The sequence below is a fragment of the Aptenodytes forsteri genome, unplaced genomic scaffold (genome assembly GCF_000699145.1).
Source record: "Aptenodytes forsteri isolate BGI_AS27 unplaced genomic scaffold, ASM69914v1 Scaffold574, whole genome shotgun sequence".
NCBI lineage: Eukaryota > Metazoa > Chordata > Aves > Sphenisciformes > Spheniscidae > Aptenodytes > Aptenodytes forsteri.
Genome location: NW_008794538.1, coordinates 91,721 through 104,614, shown reverse-complemented (window position 1 = coordinate 104,614; position 12,894 = coordinate 91,721). Strand labels below are relative to the sequence as shown.

The window sequence follows — 12,894 nt, the reverse complement described above, 5'->3', positions numbered from 1 at the left end:
TCTGGGGCCCCCAGCATAAGAAAGACATGGACCTGCTTGAGCAGGTCCAGAGGAGGGCCATGAAGATGATCAGGGGGCTGGAGCACCAGCCAGTTGGGGTTGTTTAGCCTGGAGAAGAGAAGGCTCCAGGGAGACCTTATAGCAGTCTTCCAGTACTTCCAGTATTTAAAAGGGGCCTACAGGAAAGATGGGGAGGGCCTCTTTATCAGGGAGTGTGGTGATAGGATGAGGGGTACTGATTTTAAACGGAAAGAGAGTAGCTTTAAATCAGATATTAGGAAGAAATTCTTTACTGTGAGAGTAGTGAGACACTGGAACAGGTTGCCCAGGGAAGCTGTGAATGCCCCATCCCTGGAAGTGTCCAAGGCCAGGCTGGATGGGGCTTTGAGCAATGTGGTCTAGTGGAAGGTGTCCCTGCCCATGGCAGGGGGGTTGGAACTAGATGAACTTTAAGGTCCCTTCCAACCCAAACCATCCTGTGATTCAAAAAGAAATAATGACTCGGACATGCAACCACAGCTACAATTAAGAAGCCATCGCTGATGCTGCAGCAGAGCAGGGTCACTGCTCACCTGTAATTACAGGGACAATCCAGCTCGATCCAATTAAGAAGTTAATTGCCTGGTCTTTTAAGTAGATTACCCATCACAGGCAGGGTTTCCTCCTGCCTTCCTACTCTTTTGTACCTCCATATACTGTGCTGAACTTCCCCACCTGGACACCCCACTGCAGCTACAGCCCTAGTGTGATATGAGGATAGGAAGGGAGACAGCTGCAGACAGCTTAGAAAAATACATCCAAGAGCAATCACCTCCCAGCGCTGCCATTCAGAGACTGAGGAAATGACGGGAATGCAGACGAGGTTACAGATTTTGTGTTCAAATCGCTGACTTGGAGCTGCTGCCTCCAACTACATCAGTCACCACCACTTGTTTGAACTTGGCATCTGCCCGCTTGTTCCACCAGCAAGAGCTGCACGGCCTTTAGAAATGGCTCACCAGGATCCACCCGAGCTGGAGAGAGCTGGCCGGGTGGTCACCTCCCATGAAATCAGCCACAAGGGAAGACGCAGGTCCTCACAAACACGTCCCAGCTTCCCCTTCTTAAAGAAAAGCAGGACAGTGCCCCAGCGTTGATGTCAGCATCTCGACTGCGGAGGCGGGCAGGGCAGGACAGGACCACTTCCTTCAAGCCAGAGAGCCGGGCCAAGGCTGGGCAGACCTTTGGACTTGCCCAATGCTGCAGTTCTTGCCTTAACCTGTGGCCTTGTACGTTGGATTCTCCCCATACCTGAGCAGGAACATGACCTGCAGCGGGTGGTTCTTTGCAGGAATATGTGAGCAGACCATGGTCACACCACCACAGCGACTGGGTTTGTTAACTTCTCACCACGGCCCCAATTAAAGCCCCCACACTTGACAAACCAGAGTGCAACCAAAGGTGAAAGGATGACACAGATGTAGAAACACATTTAAATGTCCTCTCGAATTAAAACATTGGCTGGCCATTCCCTAGCCAGAGGATGTTTCCTTCCTGCTCAAAACTTGTTTCTCCCGAAAGGCTGACTTTGGCAGCATCGGTCTGAGTTGCAGCCTAGTGGCACCACAGCCCTCTTCCAGGTCGCAAAGCACAAGGAAATGTTTCCTGAACTTTTGTTTTAGAACCTCAGAAGTTCTCTCAGCAACACGGGGGAAGTGGGATGTGTGTCCCAAGCCACTGCTGAGCATGGCAGGAGCCCACAGCACAGGAGAATCATTCCAGAAGCCAGCAAACCACTCTGCGCCGAGAAGACCTCCCCCTCCCTGCCACAGTAATTGCTCTGTTTGGGTGACAATAGCTTTAATCTTCCTATTGTCCAGCAAAGCATCAGCTGAGCTTCTGCCCCAACAGATCAGCAGCTCCTGTTAAAAACCAGGCAGCCCAGCCTGCCTCCTGCACGCTCTCCATGCAAAACACGCGCATCAACCGCACTGACTCCAGCCCACCTCGGCCACCACATGCCCCTCTACAGAGGACATGCTCCTCCTCGGCGCAAAGCCCGTCTCCTTACCTGATACGCCCTGATGAGAGATTGCACTGCGAGATGGTCCTCCACCAGTTTATCTACATTGGGCTGTGCTTGAACCAGGAACTGGGCTTGGGACAGCGTGGAAAGGGTGGTACTCAGTGGAGGGGGGCTTTGGTAAGCGGTGCCTGGAGCAGCTCCAGCATTGGCATTGCGAAAGAAGATGTCCCATGACTAGGAAAAGGGAAAGAAGAGAGGTGACAGGGTCATTACCCGCAACCCAAATACCTCCTCACTCGAGGTTACTGGGGTCTCAGCTCTATTGCCACAACGGGGAGTAAAATCCCCCGAGGGCAGAGCTGCCTCCTCCCCTGCGCCCCAGCTCCACGCAGCCGCTGCCAAAGGCACCCACCTGCCTCGGACAAGAGAGCACTAAAGCTCTCCCACTATTCCAGTTATGCCATTATCCTACTTCCCATCCATTTGGATTGTTTCTTTTGGCATGAGACTGTCCCCAGAGTCCCCCTCCCTTGGCAGCAGCACTCAGGACAGGACATGGGTGACACCCCTCGCCCGGCTCGGCTCTCGAAACCGCTACTCTGAGCAATGAGCCACAGCCTGGTCTTCAGGCTCTTGTTTTCTTCTCTCCAGGGCAGGAGACTGTCCTCTAAATACCCACAATATTTTCTGAAAAATATTTTTGCCCTGTAATCAAATACACCTCTTCCTCTTTTCCGTGGTCTAAATGGCCTGAGACCCAAGTCCCAGCGTAAGCCGCGTAGTCCAGCCCTCAACCAGCAATGGCTTTTTTCTTTTTCTGTCCCTTCTTCAATTTTTCCCCATCCTTTCAGCGACACTGATGCCAGCGCTACGCGGATACTACTGTGCAAGCTCTCCCCTGCCCTTAGCAAGGCAGATATAATCTCTGCTCCTGTTCCATTCTGCAGATGGGCATTTCTAGCTGTTAAGAAAACAAAGCTTTGCAAACAAACCAACCCCCCAAAAAAGCCCTCGACAAACTTGGTGTAACTTTGTGGTACTTATCCAGCACTGCCTGAAGAGCCCAGAAGCATCCCAGGCCAAACCCAAGTTAATCTGTCTACTTGGAGAGGCTGCAACGGACCTGGGGAAGGGGAGAGACCAGCAGAGCAAAGTCCAAGCCACGTCCTCCCGTCATGCTCTCACCCCTGCCCGCTTCCCACGTGCCACTGAGCGATAGCAAAGGACGACGGCAAGGCAGAGCGGTGTCTGTGTGCCTGCCCATACCCGAGACACCAGCTAGAGCAAACAAATCCCGTCAGATTTGCACGCTGGTTTCAGCCCAAGGGTCTCTCCACCAACTGGGAGCAAGAGCCCAGCGCTCAGCACCCTGCACATCCCTGAACCTCGTGGCTGCGGAGAGCACCAAACCCGACCTCGGTGATGCAGAGATGGGCGAAGCGCTGCCCAGCCAGCCCCAGCATGTTTAAACCAAGTCGAAAAGAGCCGTGAGAGCAGCTCCAGTGGTGGTTTGGGGCAGAAAAAGCAGCTTTTGCACCCTGGTAGCAGGGTAGAGGGAACTGAAAACCTGACCTTTGCCAAAGGAGCACCGGCTCTCCCCCTTCCCTGGAGCTCCTCCGGCTGCAGCGCCCATCACATGCCCCAGGAAGCTATTTCCAGCCCGGATTTACCCAGACGCCCCATCACACGGCTGCGCAAGGTGATTAAATTTAGAAACAGGTCACGCTGAAGGAACATAAATAAAATCTGGAACAATTTGGCACCGTAACTTATAAACAATAGCTCCCCCAAAGGACAAAAAAAAAACCCAAAACAAAAAATAAACCAAAAAGCAAAGACAGAAAACACCCGACCCCCTCCTGATTGCTGTCTGCTAAAGGAAATTACAGTAGGAAAAGGGTTGTACAATCCTTACTCCTGGCCGCTGGTGAGAGCAGCCCAAGCCCCTTCCCTTCCCCAGGCTCACAGAGCTCACGAGTGCCCCAGAAGTCATCGGTTCCTGCGAGCGGGAGGGATGAGCACCCCAGGATGGGCTCCATGCCCTTGGGATGGGGAGGAATCTGGCCGGCTGCTTTGCTCAGTGGTTTAAGGTTGTTTAATGTACTGGAAAATAAAGACAGGCAAGAGAAAGGGAGCATCTGCTAGCCCAGGGAGGGGGCTGGCAGCGGTGCTGGGGGGCCAGAGACAGAGCCAGGAGGCAGAGGTGTTGCCTTTATGACCTCCTCCCTTCTGACATTCAACAGCATTAACCTCTTAGAGATGCAATTTGCTTCCGTTTTGAAAGAAAAAGTTCATTTTAAGCTCTCCAAACAAGATGCGGCACCGGCTCAGTCAGCTCAGGCACTTTTACTAAATGCTTTATTGCCCAATGTAATTACAGAGTATTTCAGGCTACCTGACTGCAGGCTTTGCCCCTGCCAAAGGCTGTGGCCCTGAAAAGCGCTATAAAAACGTCAGCTTTCAAGTTGCCAATGTGGTTTTGAATTCAAGGGTATTCAAGGGCCACCCTGGGGGTTTCTGGTGACCCACGGAGGTGCCTTGGGAGCTCACGTATCCCATGGGAGAGGCTGAACAGCCCCATCAGCATTATCCTGCTTTATCACGGGAAGGAGGACTTTGCCTTAATCCAGCACTTGCCAAAGGTAACAGCAGTAATAAAGCTCACTGGGTTATTCCCCTCCGGCCCTCTCTGTGCCCACAGCAGCCCTGCAAGCGCTCCTCCAGCTCTCATACCCTATACATATAATAGGGTATAATATATATATATATAGGGTACAAGAGAGCTCAGATTCACCTCATTTTTACCAAGAGGGCTCAAAGCTGGTATCTTCCCGCTCCTAAGTGCGCAGGCAGCCCGCAGGTATCAGCACGTGAAATACCAACCCCAGGTCCCTGCTGTGACTGTCCCACAGCCAGGCATCCCACCACGGCCACGGCACAAGGTGTTAACCCGGACCAGCTTTCCCAGCGCTCCTCTGTGCCACTGCTCATACGCCAGCAAAGCAGGACAGGAGAGCCAGCTGACTGCAGCAAGCCCGGACAGTTCAGGCTTTAGAGGGATTTTGAGCTCAGCTCTGAGAGCGGAGCTCACCGCAGGCTTCTCTGTTGAGAACATCCCCAAAAACAGCTCACCAAGTGAAACCAGCATCTTTCACTTCGTTTATCACTTGGTTCCTGGAGAAGGCTGTGGGTCCCAGCCTCCGCCACAAAGCCAGCTTGGAAGTCAGGCATGCATGGCAAGGGGAGAGGGGTGACGTCTCCCACCCGCCGCCGGGCACCTCAAATTGGGCTGGGGCTGCTCCAGGCTGGGAGGTGCGCAAGGGAGACGTGGCCTCTACCTCCAGCTCAGGCCCTGCTCCTTCTCCTGCCGCAGACTCCAGGGGACAGAAAGCACCAACCAGACCCGCTCCGCATGGTTGGCAAGCCAGGCAGCACCTCCTGCTTTAGCAGGGAGGAGGTATACTCAAAGCTTAAGGCTGGAAGAGAAGGAGCCCGAACCAAATTTACGGCAGGTAACTGCTGCTGAGAGTAGGGGGTCAAGCAGCGATCGATCGGTTCATGCTCTGCACATCGCCTTGTCCCTTATCAACAAAAACAAGGACCTTGTTTATGAGCACCTACAAGGGTGGGGCTCCCACCACCTCTCCAGGCCCCCAGTCCAATGTTTATGGTGAAGAATTGCAAGTGTGTATTAGTCAGCCCTGGAAATCAAAGTGTGCTTAGAGAGCAGTGCAGGAGCTGACATAAGACTTTGCCTCCGGCGCGGCTGGGAGCGGTTTGTGGCAGTAGCAAAATCAGTGTGAAATGAAACGGGGTCTTATAATTGCCAGGAAGCGAACCTGACATTAGTAATGTAAAAAGCAAGTCTTACGGACTGCTTTTTAACCAAAATCAAGCTGGCGTCCTGCTTGGCAGAAAAGGGGGTTGGACCAGGGGGGTTGGACTAGATGGTCTTTGATTCTCTGGGGTGCTTGCTTTTGAAGATGGGGGATGGCATTTCAAACTCTCAAGGGAGGCTCCTACCAAATTCAGCCTGGGCTCCTATTTGTGAGCACAACTGCAAAGGACGCAGCCAAAGGCACCTCCCAGGGCCAGGCGTGGGGCTCTGGCCTCGCTGAAGACTGCAGGTTCCTGCCATTGTGTCAGCGAAGCTGGGGTTACACAGCATGGTCTACATGCGTTGTAGTCATATAACCAACTTCCAGTATAAAAATCAAAACACTGGCATATTAAGAAGTCCATGTTAAAGACTGATGCACACACATACCGGGAGAGCTGTATCCCTTTACCAGTTCAACCTGAACACAGGGGCTGCTGTTTAGGAAGGCTACACTTGTCGCAGATGTATGACTGCGGGTATCATCTACCTGCAGTCAAAGCTCCCTGGCCACCTGCCCTGAAGCAAGCAAGTTGCTCGGGGTCCTGGGGACACAGCATGGGTTGTGCCGAGCATCGCTAGCAGCCAGCACCGTACCCGAGTGGGCAAAGAGCGGCTCAGCCCCGCGGGGCAGGAGCAGGGCGTCCCCGCTCCCTTGGGAAGCGGTCCCAGGAGCCAGCAGCACTGACCCTGTGGCAGCCCACCGGCAACGACCCCCCGCACCCTCGCCTCCTCTTTCCCCAGCTCTGCTCTTATTTGCTCATTAGACTCAGAAACTGGAGTTCAGCTGATGGACTGCACGCAGAAAAAAGCCTGAAACAGCTTTTTGGGTTTTTAAATCTCCCCTACTCTAAACAAACACTTAAGTATTTTCTGCAGTTTAAGCCACCAGTGTCTGCACGGAGGAAGTGAATTCATTTTGCTCAGCTGGGACGGTCGTGACAGCTGGAGTTCTCGTAGGTTTTTGGCGACAACAGCAAAGAAACCTCAGCTCTTCCCTGGCCGAAGGTCTCACCCTCACCAGCAAAAAGCAGGACGGCAAGGCACAGCCCATCTCTGCTCTGTGCAGGGAACAAATAAGCCACAGCCAGGTCCGTGTGACAGCCCAGCTGCTTTTGGGAATTCCACCCTCAGATCTGTCCCTACGTCTAACGGGACGGAGGCCAACGCTTATCAGGGACGGGGGTGACACGCTCCACTGTCACGACGGAGGGGACGCAGGCTGACAGGGACTGCTCGCGAGCTGAGGCCAGGGACAGCCGCAACCCCGATGCCACTGCAGTGGCTTGGTGACCCAGCAGGGACAGGGTGAGTCATGAAAAAGTGCGGAGAGGAGAAAGGGACAAAGCTAGGAGCTGGGAAGGGATTTTGGTAAAGGGGTCACTGGAACGAGGTGGGATCTACCCAGGAGAGATGAGTGAAGTATGAGGGTCAAGTGCATGAGGTAGCAACAGCAAAGTTCACGCCAAACCTCAGGTATCAACCCCACCAGAAGTTTTGGGACCTGGAGCTGGATTTCATAGGATCACAGAATGGTTTGGGTTGGAAGGGACCTTCAAAGACCATCTAGTCCAACCCCCCTGGTCCAACCCCCTTTTCTGCCAAGCAGGACGCCAGCTTGATTTTGGTTAAAAAGCAGTCCGTAAGACTTGCTTTTTACATTACTAATGTCAGGTTCGCTTCCTGGCAATTATAAGACCCCGTTTCATTTCACACTGATTTTGCTACTGCCACAAACCGCTCCCAGCCGCGCCGGAGGCAAAGTCTTATGTCAGCTCCTGCACTGCTCTCTAAGCACACTTTGATTTCCAGGGCTGACTAATACACACTTGCAATTCTTCACCATAAACATTGGACTGGGGGCCTGGAGAGGTGGTGGGAGCCCCACCCTTGTAGGTGCTCAAAACCTGACCGCACGAGGCCCCGAGTGACCTGGTCTAGCCACGAAGCTAGATGTCACCTCCAAGCCAGCCACGCCGGGGGAGAGGCTCCAGAGGCTCCTTCCAACCTAAATTCTCCTCCAATTTCTTCAGCCAAGCGTGCATGAGGACTGCTGTCAATTTCTTCAGCCAAGCGTGCATGAGGACCGCTGTACAGCACTGCATGCACTGCCTACCTGTAGACAAGCCGATGAAGCTACAGGGGCTACATTAAAGAGTAGACAAGACCAGAAGAGATCCAGAGGTCTGGCCTCAGGACCCAAATACACTTCCCAGCCAGCTGCCCCAGTTAGCCTTGATATTTACTCTCACATCTGCTCAGAGCGACATTCAAGACTGAGCAGGGTCTGTAGATCAAAGAGCCGGTATCAAACCGTGAAGACTCTCTGCTAAAGACACAACTGTGCCTGTCACTGGGACTAGCACGGTGTAACCCGCCCTTGTCTTTTAAATTAGGCAACAGCATTTAGATTTATGGCTTTTAATTCAAGATCCCACCTCTGAAGGACTGGGTTGCACCACATGCATGCGCTTGGGTAGCTTTCAAGTCACTATTTGACAAATGGCACAACCCAAATCAACATACGTTGTGTTTTCCGAGTCTGTATTGCTTGGCTCAGCCACCCATTTGCCTCGAAAAAAGCATAAAGTCAACACTGTGTGTGAAAATCCAGCTTTGATCCTACTTTAAGACCTATACAGCACCCTGCAGGCTGTGCATTTTGGATGTGTGGGATCGGTGCCATTGAAAACACACTCAACGCTGATGCAAACGTTGGGGCATGAGATTCCTTACTCACCCTTGACTGCTCATTTAACCATCGCATCCTGGTTTGCAGGCTGCTCATGTGCTACTGAATAAAGAAAATCCCTGCTCTACATCAGGACATGTATGAAACTGTCTTAAAAATCCCCTGGGTAATGCCGAGTCTTAGTCACTAGAGGAACATTTTCCTTGTGAAACACTGGGGATGAGGAAAAATGCAGTCGGGTTTCAGAAATCCTCTTCCCAGCGGAGCCCTCACCTGCTGGACTCTGTGTTAAAGAGCTGGCCTTCTCGCTGGAGGAGCTTCAGTAATTCAGATCAAGACAGACCTCCGCGCATACTGCCCATGGCTGGCGTGGCTTTCCCAATTTTAAGTTCAGGAGCAGCTGGTGGGAATTCCTCTGGCCACCAGACCCAGTCCCCCTCCCCAGGCTGCAGATCAGCAGCTTCATGCACACAAGCTCCGAGTCAAGCTTAGCTACAGCCCATCTACCCCAACAGGTACCACCACCCGCGCCTGAAGCAAAAAGGAAACCAGTCAAGATGTGGAGAATACCCTCCCTGCCTCCCCCGCATCCTCCACTCCAGAATAAACCCTCCTGATGAGCCATCAGAGCTGGAAAAAATAAAGTATTGGGAGCTTAAAGGTGGATTCCCAGGAGAAGGCATTCCTCGTATCTGCTTGTGATCCAGGATGCTGCCCGTGTCCCACAAGCCCACGGCGTTCTCTCTCGAACAAAGAAACTCCTCTTGGCTCTTGCTCAAGGAATCACTGACGTTTCTTTTGGGCAAAGCGAGGCAGAAGGACCATCCACGAACATCTGGCCCCTCCGGCTGAATTCAATCCTCCTTGAGACGCGTGCACTTACCTGAACCCACTGCTGAGACACACAGAGAGAGAAGCAAAGGCGATATCCTGGCAAGGTTGCTCCTTACCTTATGTACACTTTTAGGATTTTCCAGCCAAGCATAATACATTTCCTCCACGTAGTTTGAACTAGTCCCACTCAAAAAAGGCTCGGCAGCCACCGGTGCGCTGTAGCACCTGATCTGTTGAAACGTCCTGGGTGCTGCCGGCCTGTGTTGGGAAATTGTCTTTACAGTCTGCGAGGCCGTTAACGGCCTCAGCTTTGCCGCACAAGTCCTTAAGTTAAGCATGTTTGTCCTGTCGCCTCACGCAAGTTCCTGTTGGGAGAGAAGGGAAAAGTGGGTTAGAAATTATTGCAGGAGAGCGCAGAGCAGAGACCACCCCCCCCTCCGCCCCGAGCACAGAGAACTGAGCTTAGGACCAGCTTTTAATTCGGATTAATTCATCCACCCCATCCCACGGACGAGTCCCCGACAGCTGAGAAAGGCAGTTTTCGCTCAAGACGCTTGGCATGGCCGGGTCTGCCTCCCCCTTCCCTGCCGGCATGACACTGTCGTCTCCCCCGACGCAACACTGAAAAGCAGATTTGCTCAGTGGGGTACCCAACACCGGCCTCAAACGAGCCGCTGCACGTCAAAGCCACCCGCACCTTTTTATATCGGCACCTTCGTACAAAATAAGGCATGTTTGATGGTGAACGCAGCCCAGATTAACAGCACAAGGTATCAGGTTCCCCCAGTGCTTTCCTCTTTAGTTCCTAGCCAACAATATCTACTCCTTTTCCAATAATAAATCCATAAAGTATTCTTTGATGTCTTTTGATTTTTTGATTCTTCCTCCGAGAATCCTCTTTTTGTTTTGGTTTTTTTTTTTCTAAACAGGAAAATCCTCTCTATGAATTTCAGATTCCAGCAGGAGCTGGACACTTGAAGTTGGCCCTTCAACCTCCCATTTGCAGCGATGCAGCCGGTCATCTGAGTTTAAAGAAAAGCACTTTAAAGCACCGTGCCCAAAAGGGTGCTGGAAAAAATTTGTCACCAGCTGGATTTTAGTGCTGAACGCCACATTTTACTTCACGTTGAGCTGATCCAGTCTAGTGGAGCGCACACCTCCAGGTCTGCGCAAGCCGCAGGAGGACAACTCTCATCACACCGACCCAGCGCGGAAGGTTTTTCCGTCAAGTCTCTCGCCCGCGTAGAAGGTCTTGGCTTCAATTTTTGCTGCGTTACTCACCCCGCGACCACTCTGCTTGGCCGAGGTTTTCTTCTCACCGGTTTGTGTGATGTGCACCGGACAAAGCTGGGAAGAAGCCGTCTACGGGGCAGACCCCTCGCAAAGTAGAGGTACAGTGGTGCAAAGCACTTGGGATGTGGGCTCCAGGACAGACTGCTTCATCGCTTCTCCTTCAAAGCTCAGACCCTAGAAGGCTGACACAGTCGAAAGACCCAGAGAGGGGCTCTCCCCTGCCCAGAGAACCCAGAAAAGCAACCCGGAGCCGGTGCAGGACCTCTCAAAGGTCCCCCAGCAACCTCCACCTTGCAGCTCTTGGTGGGGCGCAGCCCCGCATGTCCAGGGAAGCCTGGGGTTAACCACGCTCCTCGTTACACACATCCAACCGACAGCCGCAGCCCAAGGGAAAGCGCTGGAGCAAGATCATCCCAGGGGAAGCGCTGGCGCTTGGAGCCAGCTCTTCTTGGAGCTGCCCTTTCTACCCAGCTCCTCCCTCAAGAGGCAGGACCCGAGGCTGGAGGTGACCCAACTGGCCGGTTTCCATATCCCCGACCAGTTTAATGAGCAGCAGCCCAATGTCAAAGCAGCTATCGTGCGTTCACCAGATTAAAATGAAGTTTCGCAGCAGACTGGAGAAAAAAAAAATACACCTTCGTGACCAGCGTTTCATCGGCTGGGCTTCCAGGTTTGCCCTGCTGAATCTAGTTCTGGGTACCCGGCACGGCAGCTGCTCTGCTTCCTGCCTCAAAACACAAGATTTTGGTCCAAAGAGCCCGAGGAAGACCCGGGATCGCTCTACGTCAGCCAAAGTGTTTTACAGATTTACCCAAGGGAAAAAGGGAAGACCACTCGTCCCTTCCACCCTGCTTGCTCACTTCTGCCCGCAGTCAAACCAGGACTGTAACAGGCAAGAAAACGGCAGGCAGGTGCAGGACAGCGAGCATGGCAGCACTAGATGTTTTCCCAGCTTACCCTCCTCAGATTTAAGCAGCAAAACACAGGCAGATATTTTAGAGAGCCGACTGAATTGGGTGTCGGCGCACAGGGATGCACGTGGCAGGGAAAAAGCTTTAGGACGAAAGCACTGGCGGCGTCTCCGGCTTTGGTGTCCGGTTTCGGTGCTGCCGCTCAGCAGCGTCCCAGTGAACCCTCTGGAAAACAGGGGGGGTTTGACCCAATGAGCAGAAAACCAGCCGGTCTTTGAGGGCCTCTCGCGGAAAGGGTCGGCTTCCCAAAGGCGTGGGAGCCCGTGCCGTGTCGCAGACCAGGGCAAGCTTGGAGCAGGGATGTTTCCGAGGTAAATCAAAACAGCACCACAAGATTTTGGTCCAAAGAGCCCGAGGAAGACCCGGGATCGCTCTACGTCAGCCAAAGTGTTTTACAGATTTACCCAAGGGAAAAAGGGAAGACCACTCGTCCCTTCCACCCTGCTTGCTCACTTCTGCCCGCAGTCAAACCAGGACTGTAACAGGCAAGAAAACGGCAGGCAGGTGCAGGACAGCGAGCATGGCAGCACTAGATGTTTTCCCAGCTTACCCTCCTCAGATTTAAGCAGCAAAACACAGGCAGATATTTTAGAGAGCCGACTGAATTGGGTGTCGGCGCACAGGGATGCACGTGGCAGGGAAAAAGCTTTAGGACGAAAGCACTGGCGGCGTCTCCGGCTTTGGTGTCCGGTTTCGGTGCTGCCGCTCAGCAGCGTCCCAGTGAACCCTCTGGAAAACAGGGGGGGTTTGACCCAAAATGAGCAGAACCAGCCGGTCTTTGAGGGCCTCTCGCGGAAAGGGTCGGCTTCCCAAAGGCGTGGGAGCCCGTGCCGTGTCGCAGACCAGGGCAAGCTTGGAGCAGGGATGTTTCCGAGGTAAATCAAAACAGCACACGATGACCGGGAGCAAGGACGTAGGAAGCCGAGCCCAAGATAACCGATATAGGGGTCACACACGACAAAGATCACGCACAGAGTTACAGCTGAAGAGGGCTTAAGGAGAGGAAGCCCAGGCTTGTTGGCTGGGCCCTCGTGGCGGCAGCCGGATCGCAACCCAAATTTCACCAAGAGGTCAAACAACAGGAATATTCGTAACAGATTAATGGCTGGGACAGGCGAGAGCATACCGTTAAGCAGATTAAGGTACTAAATTTGACCTTTGGCAGCCGAAATCCGTGACACCTGCCCCAGAAGGCAGTTAACTGGGAATTGCGCCTTTTTTT

At 53.0% G+C, this 12,894-nt stretch overlaps 1 protein-coding gene across 2 annotated transcripts in view; it reads right to left on the bottom strand.

The window, feature by feature from the left end:
* OGDH (oxoglutarate dehydrogenase) overlaps positions 1-9,776 on the bottom strand; it is a 32,733-nt gene extending 22,957 nt beyond the window's left edge. For both annotated transcript variants that reach the window (XM_009272272.1, XM_009272273.1), the window contains exons 1-2: positions 9,525-9,776; positions 2,051-2,239 (exon numbers count right to left, since the gene is read on the bottom strand). In XM_009272272.1, coding sequence (XP_009270547.1) covers positions 2,051-2,239; positions 9,525-9,746 — 411 coding nt within the window. In that variant the 5' untranslated portion in view covers positions 9,747-9,776. The remainder of the gene's footprint in view (positions 1-2,050; positions 2,240-9,524) is intronic.
* Positions 9,777-12,894: the final 3,118 nt, after the last annotated feature.